Below are 15,074 nucleotides of genomic sequence, written 5' to 3'. Positions count from 1 at the left end.
CCTCTTTTACGACACTGGCCACTTTCTACCTTTGGGTATATGTATCTAACTTGTCCCTCTAGTTCTGTGTGTGTAGCATCCATAGTTATTTCATTCTTGACTTCCTTATAGTCATCGCACAGTGCATTATGTATTGCTTACCTCCAAATATTTGCTTAATAAAATTTACTACATCAAGTGAAAAATTAAATCTTATATATACTATTTTAGTACTTTTACTGATTCAATACATTTGATCTGTCAGCTTCAAAGGATGCTTTGAAATGCAAACACAGTAAATCATGGTATAGTTCCTCAAAGAGCTTGCTTTCCCTCTATCGTGGGCTTATATGAGGCATTAAACAGGATTGTTTTTGCTGATATGTGTCTGATCAAGATTTTTCCGCCGCTTTGATGATCATGATTCCTGCTATTGTCTTCTATCCTCTCTTTCCTTATTTCGATGTCTTCTTCCCTCTCCTCTTTTTTCTGCATATCTATTTTCCTCTACTCTCTCTGCCTCTGTCTCTCCTTTCCCTCCTTCTCCCTATCTCCTCTCTCTTCTCTTTTTCTTCCCACATCTATCCTTTCTCTCTTCTCCTACTGTCTTCTTTTCAATTGTTTCCAGCTTTTCTTGTTTCTCTTTTCCTTTCTTTCCTCCCTCTTCCTCCCTCTCTTCTGCCAGCAAGTTCTGGTCTTTCAACCCTGTCCACGGTGCTGAACTTTAAGTAAAGCATTTTGTATTTAGCCTGTTATGCTAGCTTATGGTGCTGCTGAAACTCTGCAAACAAGACATAGCTGATTACAAAGGATTGAGTTCCTATTATGTAAAAGTCAACAACACTGACAGGAGTACATATTAGTTATTAACCATTTTACATGTTGTGTTTCTTTGTTTTACATATCCTTATCCCCAATTTGAATATGTTGCATTGTAGTTAGAAATAATTAGACCTAGAGAAGAATTCCTTTATTAGCATGGGGAATTGGGTTTGCCATAATTTATTCTATCCAAGGCAAAACTTTGGAATATTTGGGTACTAAAATCTGTCTTTTCTTGATAACATGTATATCTCCTACCTGAATAGGCCAAAGTTTTACCAAATGCATGATAGATATTATAAAATTTTTTTGTAATCTTTTTGATCTTTCTGTAATTATTATTTACTACAGGAAAACAAATGAGAGAGATGTGCCAAAAGCCACAATTAGTCGGTACAGATCTGATGACACTTTGGACAGGTAAGGTGTTTTTGAACCGTGTAAGCAGAATTCATGACATATGTTAAATCCCATTTCTTATAGAGCATGAAGTATTTAAATGTTTACCAAAGTAAGCTTTGAACCATTAATATTTTATCCCCAGGGACAGAAGGGCTATAAGGACTGAATTATCTTCTTCAAAACTCATAAAATCTTGATCAGATATACTATTTTTCTAAAATCCTGCTAATAGTAGATTGATATAAAAAATTCTGAAGAAATTGGCTTGAGTATAGGTAGAATGGGCACTGCATGGAATCTGTTCAATTTAAAATGGAGAATATATTTATTTGGGGGAATGTAAGTAGTCGGTCCTTGTTTTAACTTTTGGTACTTCCACCCTGATGGTGGAGAAACAGCAGTTTCTGTACAACTACTTTCTGGAGAGACTGGGAATTTTTAATACAATACTTTTGATCTCCTCTAGGATAAAGACATTAGCTCTTTACCTTAGAAAGTGAAACTGCTCTTTCAGCAACAGAATCACCATATGGCTCAAAGAATGAGTCCATTAAGTTGTGCCTGCTGTTAGTTCCCTCTTACTCAGAGGGAAAGGGCTCATCTCTATAGAGAAAAGTGACAATGTCTCTTCAGGTGGACGTGTACATGCCACAAATCACATTTTTGTTTTATATTTGGTAGAGATTCTTAGTTTAAGCAAAGAGCAAAGTTAACATTTTTCATTGGAGTCTAGACACAATGGACACCTGAGGCCATTGATAGTTGAGGTCACTCCCTGTAGCTAAAGATGTCCTGCTGGTGTAGACAAACATGCCACCAGCTGCATTTTAAGCAGTTATGCTGACACTTATGGAATCTAATAGAGTCTGTATTCAGACTGTGCCAATGTTAATTAATATAGCAAATGTGTATCCTTCTGCACACTTTATAGGTTTTCAAGTCAGTCTGCCTAACAGAGGACAAGCAGCACTGACATCCCTAAGGAGCTGGCCTCACTTTTGTAATTAAAGCCTTGAGAAAAATGAGTTTGTAGAACTATATGTGCCAGATCTCATCTCCATGGCAGTGTGTGGAGAGAGGAGTCAGAGTACCTCTGTTTATTCACCCTGGCTTTGCAGGCTGTCCTATTGCACCATTAACTGAAGACGGAAACACTATCTCTAAGAATGTGGGAGACCTAATCTTTTGTGGGCTGAGTGTCTGAAAGTTTCTACCAAGTCAGTCAAGAAAGAGCCTTGGAACATTGGCAGTGGACTAGATTGGACCTCACAGACAAACTAGTTGAGTCATTCTCAGCCTTGGCTGCAAATTGGAATCACGGAGTGAACTTTAAAACTTTGCTAGTAACTTGATCCCACCACTTCTCACCTCTCCAAATCTTGATTTAATTAGTCTGAGGTGGGACTCAGGTATATATATACATATATTTTTTTTGGTGAGGAAGATTAGCCCTGAGCTAACATCTGTGCTAGTCTTCCTCTATTTTCTGTATGGGATGCCTCCACAGCGTGGCTGATGACTGGAGTAGGTCTGTGTCTGGGATCCGAACAGCAGCTGAAGCGTAGCACTTGGAACTTGAACCACTCTGCCACGGGGCTGGCCCCAGAGGCTCAGGCATTTTCAAAGCTTAGGAAGTGATTCTAAGGTGAAGCCAAAATTCAGAGCTACCAATCTAGCCCAAACTCTTCATTTTATGCACTAGAAAATGAGATCAGAGATTACGTGTTTTATTTCCATGGAGATTTATGGCATGTTTGGAAGAAGTATCCTGGTCAGCTTATTCCCCAGGGAGTGCTATCTCCCAACAGTAAGCTACATCTCTCTAAGTGTGGAAATAGATGTGAGGGAGAGAACACTGGGGTCAGTGAAGAAAGGTCCTGTTAGCAGGAGTCAGACTTCCGTAACACAGGTCACTCCAAATGAGAGGTGCGAAATAATTTTAGAAGGAAGATGATCAAATACATCTGGTGCATATCAATAATAATAATGCATTTATTTTAAATGAGAAAAGTACTGAGTTTACATTTAAAGAGTTCACTTTAAAAATATACGTATGTAGGTAAAAATACGAGATGTTTTAAAGGGACATAAGTAAATAGTAGTGTATGCAGCATGCGGTGCGATATGGCCCAAATCCTGAGGGTGGTTTAATGACTAATGTGGAAAATCTAGGCTAGGGAGACCTCTAGTGTTCTGAGGTGGAAGTGCAACATTTCCTTTGGTTCTTTTGATCATATTGCTAATTATAGTGTTGGGGTATTTCCTGTCTCCAAGACTGACTCCTATTGAAACAATCTATTTCATATCACAAGTTGGCAAAAACTTAATTTCCAAGAGAAGTACAAAGTTAATCTCACTAAGTAATAAGAAATTGACATATGTATTGGAATGGTGGGTTAGTTTTCTCCGTTATTATTCATAGACTGATACCCCTAGCGGCAGGGAAGAGAAAGTGGAGGGGAAGAACAATGAAGGAAGACATGTTGACCTAACACATGAGAGTTGGAACAATCACACTGCAGAATCAGGTGTATGACGTTGGTGCCTACTGGAAAGACTTTGGAAATGTAGACTACTTCCTAGTTGTGTGGCCAAGAGAAAGTCATCCACCTTCTCTGAGATGCCATTTCTTCATCTATAAAATGAAAATAATCATGCCTGCCTTGTAGAAGTGTTCTGAAGAGTAGAGGAAAATGTATAAAATGAAAGGCAAAGATTAGTAGGTAGCCCCTTTTATTATTACCTACAGTCAGTATTGCCTATACAGATTTACACTGTAGAATTTTGATTAACTGCATTTAATCTTACCATCAGAACTCACCTTTATTTACGCCTTGAGAACGTTTGATATTAAGATTCTACTTGCTTTAGACAGATTGTTGTTTTCAGGGTACCAGAGTAGCAATTTCCCAAGATTACGTTTATCTTATATGAGGATCTGATAGACAGCTATGGAATCTGAATAGAGTTGTCAAGGAACATTTAAGATTTAAGATTTAGGATTACCTGATATCTTATGGTATCCACACTGGTTTACTGCAGAACCCTTTAAATACAAACATTTCAGAGGCTCCGTAGCAGTTAGTGCAGGGGACATATTCAGTCTTTGGCCTGATGATCACTTTAGACATGAATTTTTTGTACATGGATTCGAGGATTCTGTGCAAGTCAGTGCCTGTATTATGAACAGTCTGTTGAGAATGGGGAGCTCTGAGGATTCCAACCTTCCTTCCTTTTTACATTCAAGAGTTATCAGTTTGTGGCAGTATGTACCAAAAACAGAAACTGTGTTTGGGGTTGACTCATAGAATTTTGAGTATTATATCTAAATAACTTATTAGAGTTATTTACCCAATATTTTAGTTACACATGTCAAAATAACATCTAGGAATTGAAATTATTTTAAACTTATGACAGTTAAGTCATATCTTTTCCCACATGAATTTTTTTTAGAGTGAGGCAGAGTTAGTGTCCATCTTCCCAGAAATGGTTTATATAAAGCCCTGTACTAAAGTTGATGGTTAAAGTGAAAGTTTAGAGAAAGTGATAGTAGATCCATAGTAGGGGATCAACAGAAGAGTCTTGCTGACCTTTTGTTTTCCTGAACCTAACTTTGCTACATCCCAGTTTTGTGCAAGCCTGAAGAATGCTCCAGAAGACAGCCCCACATCTCAGGAGAACCTTCCTATATGGTGTAGGGAGGAAAAGGAAGGAACAGGGGCTGTAGCCATGAGATTCCGCTAATGGCGTGGAGACTACAGGATTTCTAATTTTCTTTCCTGACCCGAGGGACGGACAAACACACCTTTTCCAGACCTACCCTCCTTGAGGAGACCTGAGATTAGAGGAATTAAAACTTCTGATGGCCAGTAGGACCTATTAACTAAATATGTTAGTCAAAGTAAACTAATTTGCCAGGGTAGAGTAACTCTTTTAACAAGTTCTCTCTGTAGTTCCCAAATCTCTGTGGTTTAGCATAACAGAAGATTATTGCTTGCTCTCATCAGAGTCCAATGTGATTGGCTGAAGGAGTAGGGGACATCTGTGCTCCATGAAGTGACTAGAGATCTAAATTCTTTCCATGTTTGAGTGCTTCCATCTTCAACCCATGAGTAGCAAAGCTATAGCAGAAGGGGAAGAAAGAGCATGGAGGATCACGAAAGAGGTTTTATGATGGGTCTGGAAGTGGCAAACAATATCTCTGCCTATATTCTTCAATCTAGAACTCAGTCACATGGTCCCAACTTAATTGCAGTGAAGATTGGGAAATGTGGTCTTCCTGTGTGCTCAGAAGGAAAATAAAATGAGTTTGGCAAACATATAGCATTTTCTATGCTACAAAACATTTAAAGAAATACTTAAGTCTTCCACTGATGCCTTTTACTGACATAAGAAGTACTGTCATTGACTAGATATTATTAAACAATAATGATTATAAAATAGTTAATGAATTAAATGCTCAGTGAGTCAGAAAGGCAAGTAGAAAAGCATCAAAATAACCTCATAAATAGATTTTGTCATAAGTAGTTTTTTCTATTGTAAAATTTTCTAAAATGTAACACCTGAAAAATTCTCTTTACTAGAGAGAGATTATGTTGTTCTAGTATGAAAGAGGTCTGAAAGGAGTTTAATAATCTAAATGTTCATTTAGACTTTTGTCTTATTTCTTTATAAAGGATCTCAGACAGAAATGATGCCACTAAAACATATAAGGCCAATACCTTGGATAACCGACTAACCAATAGGTACCAGTATCTACTGACTTTGGGAACGGCTCAAGTATAATATTTTTCTAAGCATTACTTATTTACTTACAGTTCTTCAGTCCTACTTAATATCTTTCTGTAAATTCTTATCTTCTATTTTTTTAACATGAAAATTCTGGGAAAAAAGCCTTTACTCCCGCTCAAGATTAGAGAAAAATAAAATCCTGTTGCCTGGCTTAAAAATCAAGAGAGCTCATTGCTTCAGGCCATCATTCTTGTCACATTTATGTTTCTGTTTAAGTTATCCTGGGGGCAAGATTATGAAATACATGTAAATGCCAATTTTACATTTCTGTTGCTAAAGAAAATTACTGAACCCAACAGATAAAAACATTGGACTTAAACGATACTGAATTTTCTAAAGGAAAAAAATTTCCTTTAGAATCTGGTATAAGAGATAAAAAGGTCATAAAATCATCTTATCAAATTTATTCAAATATGGATGCTTTCATTCTTTCAAATAATGTCTAACTTTTAATTATAATAACTCTAAATCCAGGGACAATTGTAAATTGATGCAAGTATAAATCCTTTGTTGCTGCTCAAACTTTTGCCTTTTTTTTTTTCTTACCAGAAATGGGTCCACATTTAGATCACCGGAAGTAGCAAAGAAGTATGTACTTTTCTAACTGAAGTTAAGTTTTAAGAATAAAGTGTATTTCTTCGTATGTGTTTAAGAAAAACCAGGGTATACCTCCCTCAGGCCAAAGTTTCATTGTAATATAGCTAAGCACCTATCGCTTAGGCAGAGTTGAGAGGTAGAAATACTGAAATGGTCCTCAAAGCTTCAAATATTTACTCTCTGGACTTGAACAGAAAAAGTTTGCTGACGTCTGCTCTAACCAAACACCAAAACTTGTCATTCTTCTTTCCATTTCTTTTTTTTAAAATCTAGATTCTTTATTGTTTTCCCACAAAACTTTTTAAATTTTTCCTACTCGTATGGCAACTCTTCCTTCCCCTACATTTCGCTTAGCTCCCAAAACACCATCACATTTACAACACAATTGAGCCGTGAAATCATTAGGTTAGGCTCTGCTAACAATCTGTTTAGATGAGATATATTTTCCCTGGAATGTACTATTGGAGGTTACTAATAGCCCAAACTTGGTAGGTTTTTGAAAACTTAATTAGTTTTTAAATTTGTATTTACAAGTAAAATAATTTTCACACTGGACTACACCTCTTACTAGTTGAAACAGGCCTGGATCACTTCCATTTTTGTGAGGGTCTGTGTATATTTATAAATACTAGCGATTTAAAATGGTGTGATTTTTAAACATTTTCTTCAACAAGTTAATGCTTTTAACGCAAAAAACATGCAATATAATTCTGTTAGTCACAAAATAATTACAGGATTTATATACATATATATAAGTGTATACATATGTATATATGTATTTATGTACTCATGTATATAAACCCATAGGACATCTGAATTGAATGGTCTGGATTTCAGACACACAATTACTATCATATAATGAATGATTTCTTCGATTAATTCCTTCAATTTTAGTTACTTAGCTGAGAGCCTGATAATTTACAAAATGAGTAAACTAAGGAGGAACTTTTTCTTTTTGTTCTTTGTTCTTCAAGTGAAAAACTGTGTGGAGATAGAGTTCAGGTGGGATATGAGTAGATTATAAGACCTTTCAAAGGTAAGCTAGAATGAAAAAGTTTCAGGAATGTGATCATTTGCTGTTCTTGTCATTAAACAGGCAGCCTGGAGGTTTGTTGAGTGCAAACACCGCCAGCACCCCAGCTTCTACCTCTGCGGCTACTCCTGTAAAGAAAAAGAGGTGTGGTGGGCTCCTTGTGTCTGCCTCTTGCTCATATTCTGTCAAGCACTGTTCTTTACTTTCTGAACCAGTTTGTTGACCAAGGCCCCCAGGCGGCGTTAAAAAGTTGCTCTGCCCTTCCTCCGTGTTCCTTCCTCCATTTCCCAGGGATCCAGCACCTACTGGATTTCTTTGTCCTCAAACTTCACTCCTTTTTTCTGCTAATCTCTTTTTCAAATATGTGGTCTTTTCTCCAGTTCCCTCAGGGTCTTGAATATCTAGACTTTTGGGTTTTTTTTTTTTTTTTTTTTGGTGAGGAAGATTGACCCTGAGCTAACATCTGTTGTCAATCTTCCTCTTTTTGCTTGAGGAAGATTGTTGCTGAGCTAACACCTGTGCCCATCTTCCTCTATTATTTTGTATGTGGGACACCACCACAGCATGGCTTGATTAGCAGTGTGTAGGTCTGTCCCCGGGGTCCGAACCCACGAACTCTGGGCCGCTGAAGCGGAGCGTGTGAACTTAACCACTATACCACCAGGCTGGCCCCTCTAGATAATGTTTTTGATGATAGAGCTCAAATGTTGAAGGGGTGAGCTACTTCAGGTAACACCTTTTAATAGAGTCCTACGACAGAGAATGCCTTACCCTGAAATCATGACTGCGGTGTGGCCGTATGTTGCCACGCCCCTGAAACCAGCCCGAATCATGACCGCCTCCTCTGCTCTGTAGGTTGGATTGACCCTCCTTCCAAATATAGAGTCAAAGACTCCATCTGGAGACATCTCTCCGTGTTTGTGTGATTATTGCCACCTCCTCTGACTTTCCCTGCGTGGCCTCCCACATTCTGCCTGTGCTGAGTTCCATTTATCTAGTAGGTGTGGAGGAGAAGCTAGACCTGTGGTGGCAGAATATACTTCATGAGACAGAATGTGATGGTAGAAGCGATTTTTGCATGTTGAAGAGAACACAGTGCTAGTGAATCATGATGCTTATGGAAAACAAGCAGTTGTGAACCTCAGTACTTTTTAAATTTTCTTGTTTTCTTTGCCTGCACCTAGGACCAAGCCTGGTATAGGGTAGGTGCTCAGTATTTGTTGATGGACTGGCTGACTGCCATGGCGCTGCCATAGCCCTCCTGGAGAGAAACGGCTGATTCTCTTTTTCCTGTAGTTGGAATTCCATTTGTATCCACAGTCTCAGAAATGTGATCACCTTTCTCTTAGACCCAAACTTCATATCCCCCTGACCCTTTGTCTGTTAGAAACAGATTCCTAAGGTTGGAAGGGAAATTTAATGTCAGTTAGTTCAATCTCCTACCAGTGCAAGAATCTTTCATTTGATAGGTTGGGCTTAATTCAGGACCATTGAAGCCAGCAATGAGACTCTCACTTTTGTGGTATACCTTTGACTAGCTCTCATGGATAGCATCGACTACTTACACTGAGTTGAAATCTGCTTTGATCTACTCCCGTCTCATCTTAGTTCAGTCCTGTGGTGGCTCGGAGAATACCTGCTTCAAGAATTTAAAGCCAGCTCTCCTGTCCTCCTTATCCCAGCTTTTCCTTCTCTAGGCTACGTCACTCTCCTCTGAACATCTTCATATTGGGTTCATATCTTAGTCTTTTTGACAGTGCCCTTAGTTATCTCTACCAATTAAAATTATACCCTAGTAATGTGAAGATATCTTTCCAATTGAATATATATGTATTTGTATATATACATATATATAAAACTGAGATTAGCATTGCTGTGGTGTTCATTTATGTTTTTAATGTTCTTACTTGTCAGAGTTTTCTAACCCACAGTTTTTTAAAGCCGTATTTTGAATAGAGCATAAGATTGTTGTTATTTTTATTATGAAATATTTCAGATATGCAGAAAAAATAGAAAGAAAAAGAGGTATGTTGATGATAAATACCCATGAACCTAGTATTTACATTTTACAAATGTTATTTTCCAGATTTCCTTCAGATTTCTTTGTAAGGAAATGTCTACATTGTTTAGTGTCAAAGGAAATGGGAAAAGGAATTTACTTGGGGGAGCAGATAGCCTGCAATATATAGCAGTTACTTCCTATGGCATTTATGAAATAGCTTTCATTTTATTTCTGAGGCCTTATAGAAAAGTCCTCTCATTGCCTTTTTAACTGTCCAACTATTTTCAGCTTTTCCTGCCTGACATGTGGGTGGGATCAGGCCTTTCAAGCACCATGGTTATAACTGATGTCATTTCTTAACAGACAGTCCTGGTTTCCACCACCCCCTCCAGGTTATAAGGCCACTCCAAGCACAGGAGCAAGCAGAAGGTAAGGGAAACGTGTCAGATGTAATTGCTATGTAACTTGTTGGAAGAATGTGTTGGATACTGACGAAGTATAATTGTGGATGCTTTGGAAGAAATTGGAGGCAGGTTGGTGAACTCTGAGCACTGAACAAGACAGTGCCCAGTGGGAGTGAGGTCAGGGTACCAGTGCCCCTGGTAGGAAACCTGACAAGTTGCGAGGAGTCAGTAAGTAGCTGTATTAGTTTGCTGGGGGCTGCCATAACAAAGTACCACAAATTGGGTGGCTTAACAGAAATCTATTGCCTCGCAGTTCCAGAGGCTTTAAGTCCAAGATCAAGGTATCAGCAGAGTTGGTTCCTTCTGAGGACTGTGAGAGAGGATCTGTTCCCTGCTCTCCTCTAGCTTGTGCTGGTTTCCTGGCAGTCTTCGGCATTAGCTGGTTTGTATAAGCACCGTCCCAATCTCTGCTTCCATCTTTACATGGCCTTCTCCCTGTGTGCATGTTTGTGTCCAAAGTTCTGGTCTTGTAAGGACACTAATCACATTGGATTGGGGTACATCCTACTCCAGTATGACATCATCCTAACTTAACTAATTACATCTGCAATGACCCTATTTCCAAATAAGCTCACATTCTGAAGCACTGTGAGTTAGGACTTCAACATATGAGTTGGGGGGACATAAATGAATCTATAAGCGTGGTAGAGGATAGAATGGAGTCAAACAGCGGACGGGGCTCCAATGTGAGCTCCTGGCGCTCAGCTGCTTGCAGGCTGTGATGAGCCCAGAGGACTGGATGGGGTATGTGTGGCAAGTTTCTGGCAAGCGTCGAGTGATAGGTGGGTGTTTGCTACTTTTACTTTTTGTTTGGAGCAATAATCATAACTAAAATTATACACCATGCAGAGGACACCTTGTTCTACCATTTCCATGCTAGGAATGTCAACAATAAATTAATTTAATAAATGTTTAATAAGTGATACTGTGTGCCAGATATTTTTCTGGGATCTTGGGATATATCAGTGAACAAAACGTGGAGCCTTATTCTAGCCTTCAAAGAAGCAGACACAAGTGGAGAACTCCACTAATCTGTGTCACTTACACGTGAAGAAAAATAGGTCTCTGATTGGGTTTTGCTTTAGGGTGTCCAAAATTGTTTTCAAGTCACCAACCTTTAGAATATCTTCACCAAATATTTCCATGTTTCAATGGTCCTTATTTTCCCAATTCAGCAATTGGAAAAGAAAGTTATTAAATGGTGTGCTTGTTTAATATGAGATTGTTTTTATTTCCTAATATTTTCATCTGCTGTGCAGGCTTTTATATCTCTGTAATTTCCAACTAATGGAAATATTTGGAAATAAATATCCTCTATTATAACTTAGGTTGGGTCTATAAGGATGTAAATAAACTTTAGTTGACCAATAGACACAAAGAGATCAAGTTGCTTTTTCCACACCTGTTGTTGTATCTGTATATACATGTGTGTATTTATATATGTACAGATATATATTATTTATATATGTTATATATTATTTATATATGTATATAATTATACACCATCTGTTAAAATGTTTTTTTTTAACCTGCTCATTTATAGATGACTTCCTATTATATGAACCGCCAAGTATGGATTATGTTTCTAGTTTAAAACCTTCTTTCCCCTCAGGCTGTGTTTAGATATTTCTTTATGAGTGATACCTTTCATGGAGCTACCTAAATGGGGAAAATATTAACTAGGAGTTTTTCTAGTTACTATTGTTTCCTGAGTATTGTGCTATCCATCCAATTCTGTCTTGATAGACAATAACTGGTGCTTAGAAATACTTATGAGTTATTTCCAAAATAGCTTCTTATTTTTGTCTTCTATTCATTATTCCAATATTAATGTAAATTATCATTATAGTAAGCAACTGGTTATATAACTGTGTAAAAATATGGAAGGATTATTCATGAGTTACCGTCTCATGCTTTCAATGCTGGTTTAGCTTATGGCTCTCTGCACAGAACTGAAAGTACTTGGCTATATGCCCTTACAATTTATGCATCACTGGACGTGATTTACATGGAGGATAAAATGAGTTACAATGTTCCTATTTCTGATTCCTGGATCAGATTCACAGCACCGGAACTAAAAAAAAGAGAAGATTGTTGGACTAGGTTGATCAATTTAGATATCCATTCCTTTTTTAGAGTCACAGATATATTAATATGATGGCTAAACTGAAAGACTTCTCTTTGAGGATCAGAGCTAATGTCATGCCAAGTTTTCAGGGGAAGGAGAGAATAATAACAATGTAGCAATGCCTTTGATTTCTGAAGTGCTTTTCTTTGGAAGAGCTCAAAGTACAGCTTCTGTTTCTCACCTTTAATTCCAGTGCATTCCCAGAAATAGCCTTTTTAATAAAAACTGAAAAATAGAAGCAATTATTAAATGATGAAAGGAAGCAAAGTCTTCAAAAAGAGATCTTTGTCCCCAGAAAAACACAAAGAAAATGAAAATAGGTCAAAAACAGATAAAAATGAGGGACTCTGATTTTTAATGGTAGCTAATACCTCCATGCTAGCCTTATTTCCCTTCATCCTTCACTTACACACTGGTGTCCTTCTCTCTCCCCTCCTATCTTCTGCAAATGAATTCCCCCTTAATACTGACACTCTCACTCCCTTTTCTGTTCTTCATTTTTTTGAAGTTTCATTTTTTCCATCACCTAATCTTTCCTGGAGATGTCATTTCTCCCACATACTCCCGTCTGTGCAGCACATTTGAAAAGAACATCAGACTTCCTAATTATTACAGGAATGAGTCCTTTTCCTGAAGATTTTTTCCCTTTGACCTCTTTGTGGTTTTGACATCGTGCATCACCCCATCCCCCAGTTGTTCCTTTCTTGAATTATATAGTGTGCAATAATCAAACTTAGTTGTGTTTGGATTGAAAACCTGTGTTGGTGTTGTATTTGGATTAAAATCTGTTACAGACATGAGGTAAGCTGCACCCAAAGAGTCTCAAGTTTTTTTTTTTATCAACAGAAGAACTAATGATGTCACACCTTTATCTATATTTATATGTATGTCTATACCTATGACTATATGTCTACGTCTATATTTATTTCTATATCTATATCTACATGTAATTCTCTATATATAATTAACATAAGGCTGGTGAGTTTAATTAGAGCTTAAATGAGAAAATTTAATTTTCTAAAATAATCATATTTTATAGCTAAAGAAAAAAGCAATTTCTTAAAACAAGTATCATTTTTTGTGTGTGTGAGGAAGATCAGCTCTGTGCTAACATCTGCCAATCCTCCTCTTTTTTGCTGAGGAAGACTGGCCCAGGGCTAACATCCGTGCCCATCTTCCTCCACTTTATATGGGACGCTGCCACAGCATGGCTTGCCAAGCGGTGTGTCGGTGTGCGCCTGGGATCCGAACGGGCGAACCCCGGGCCACTGCAGCAGAGCGCGCACACTTAACTACTTGTACCACCGGGCCGGCCCCAAGACAAGTATCATTTTATGCATGACATACATTAGTCTCACAATGGGAGGGTTAAGACCTGCGTAATCAAACAAAATTTTGGAATTGAGTTGAATATCTTTGAAAGTCTCTTGCCCTCTTTTTGATAAAGCCAGATTAAGGAGAGGAACTGTAATTCATGATAGCATGACATAACATGTAAAGTTTTGAACTTAAATAAAATTTCTCTAGCTGATTTCCAAGGTTGCTCTTTGGTCATTGGGAGGTAAATGTTCTCTGACCTCCTCTTCCTTCTCTTGCTGAGAAGGGAAACAACCACATAGTGTTTTGAACGACCAACCTATGTCAACAAGATTCTTTCCTCTGAAGTATTCTTATCAAATGCCATCAGAACCTATAATTTCTTTTCATTTTAATCAAGACTGAATCATAATTTTAGCTTTATAATCTCTGTTCCTCATTGCATTCATCTGTCTTTCCCTCTCATTTCTCTGATCAAACCCCTGCTCACTGGTTTCCCCCATTCTCCATGATCAGATGCCTTTCATCTTAAAAGAGCCTTCTAAAAATTAATAGCCTAGCCTTACAAATCCATTCAACTGGCACCCTATCTCTCCTTCACAGCCAAAGTTCTCAGAAGAGTTGATAATACTTTCTGTCTCCATTCTTTTGGGTTCCTGCCACCATTAGTTCATGGAAACAGCTCTCTCCAGATCACTAATGACCTTGCTGATAAATTCTTATTGATATGTCAGTCCTGATAAGCACCTGACCTTTCAAATGGCAGCACTGGCTATTCATGTCTTTATGAAATCTTCTCTCTCATTGTCTTTTGAGAACTCCTCACCCCCACCAACACACTCTCCTGGAGTTTCTTTTATTTCTCTAGTCATTCTTTCTCACTCTCCTTTGCTACCTCATCATCCTCTATCAAGCCATTAAAGGTTGATGTTCCTAATGGCTCAAAGTCCCTCTTCTCTTATCATTCTCTGCTCTGCCCTTTGACAGCATTATCCATGCCCAGGGCTTCAATGGCCATTTGCATGTTCTCAACTCCTTCATTTCTGTCTACTCGAGACCTCTTCTCTGAGTTATTTTTGGATAGCCAAGTGCCTACTTGACACTTTCACTTTAATGTCTCAAAAGCACTGCAAACTCAACATGTTCAAAATGAAATTAATAATTTTCCACACTAAGCTGGTCCTCTATCTCAGTTAATAATACTATCCTCCAGCCAGTCAAAACCCCCAAAACTTGAAGTTGTATTTTGCACCTTTCTCTCCTTAACCACCAATATCCAATCCATTAGTAAATCCTGTCAATTTGCCTCTTAAATGCCTCTTGAATCCATATACCTCTCTCCATTTCTGTCGTCATATCTCCCCTGGGCTACAACAGTAGCTACCTAAGTATTTCTCTTCATTCACCCTGATAACTCCCCTCCCCCAATCTCTTCTCCACCCAATTGCCAGAGTGATATTTATAAAAGGATGATCGGAACATATCACCCTCCTAAATAAAGATTATGACTTTTCATTGTTCTTAAAGACTTAAATCCTT

General features: G+C 37.9%; 1 protein-coding gene across 6 annotated transcripts in view; it reads left to right on the top strand.

Moving 5' to 3' along the window:
* Positions 1–15,074, top strand: part of SCEL (sciellin) — a 104,276-nt gene that overhangs the window by 20,769 nt on the left and 68,433 nt on the right. For all 6 annotated transcript variants that reach the window (XM_087435958.1, XM_087435961.1, XM_087435959.1 and 3 more), the window contains 5 exons: positions 1,153–1,221; positions 5,880–5,948; positions 6,544–6,582; positions 7,688–7,768; positions 9,990–10,055. In XM_087435958.1, the coding sequence (XP_087292084.1) occupies positions 1,153–1,221; positions 5,880–5,948; positions 6,544–6,582; positions 7,688–7,768; positions 9,990–10,055 (324 nt within the window). The remainder of the gene's footprint in view (positions 1–1,152; positions 1,222–5,879; positions 5,949–6,543; positions 6,583–7,687; positions 7,769–9,989; positions 10,056–15,074) is intronic.

Source organism: Ceratotherium simum, chromosome 10 (assembly GCF_057802395.1).
Source record: "Ceratotherium simum simum isolate JZ-2026a chromosome 10, ASM5780239v1, whole genome shotgun sequence".
NCBI classification, from domain to species: domain Eukaryota; kingdom Metazoa; phylum Chordata; class Mammalia; order Perissodactyla; family Rhinocerotidae; genus Ceratotherium; species Ceratotherium simum.
The sequence above is the reverse complement of the archived record's forward strand: the minus strand, read 5'-3'. Positions and strand labels throughout refer to the sequence as shown.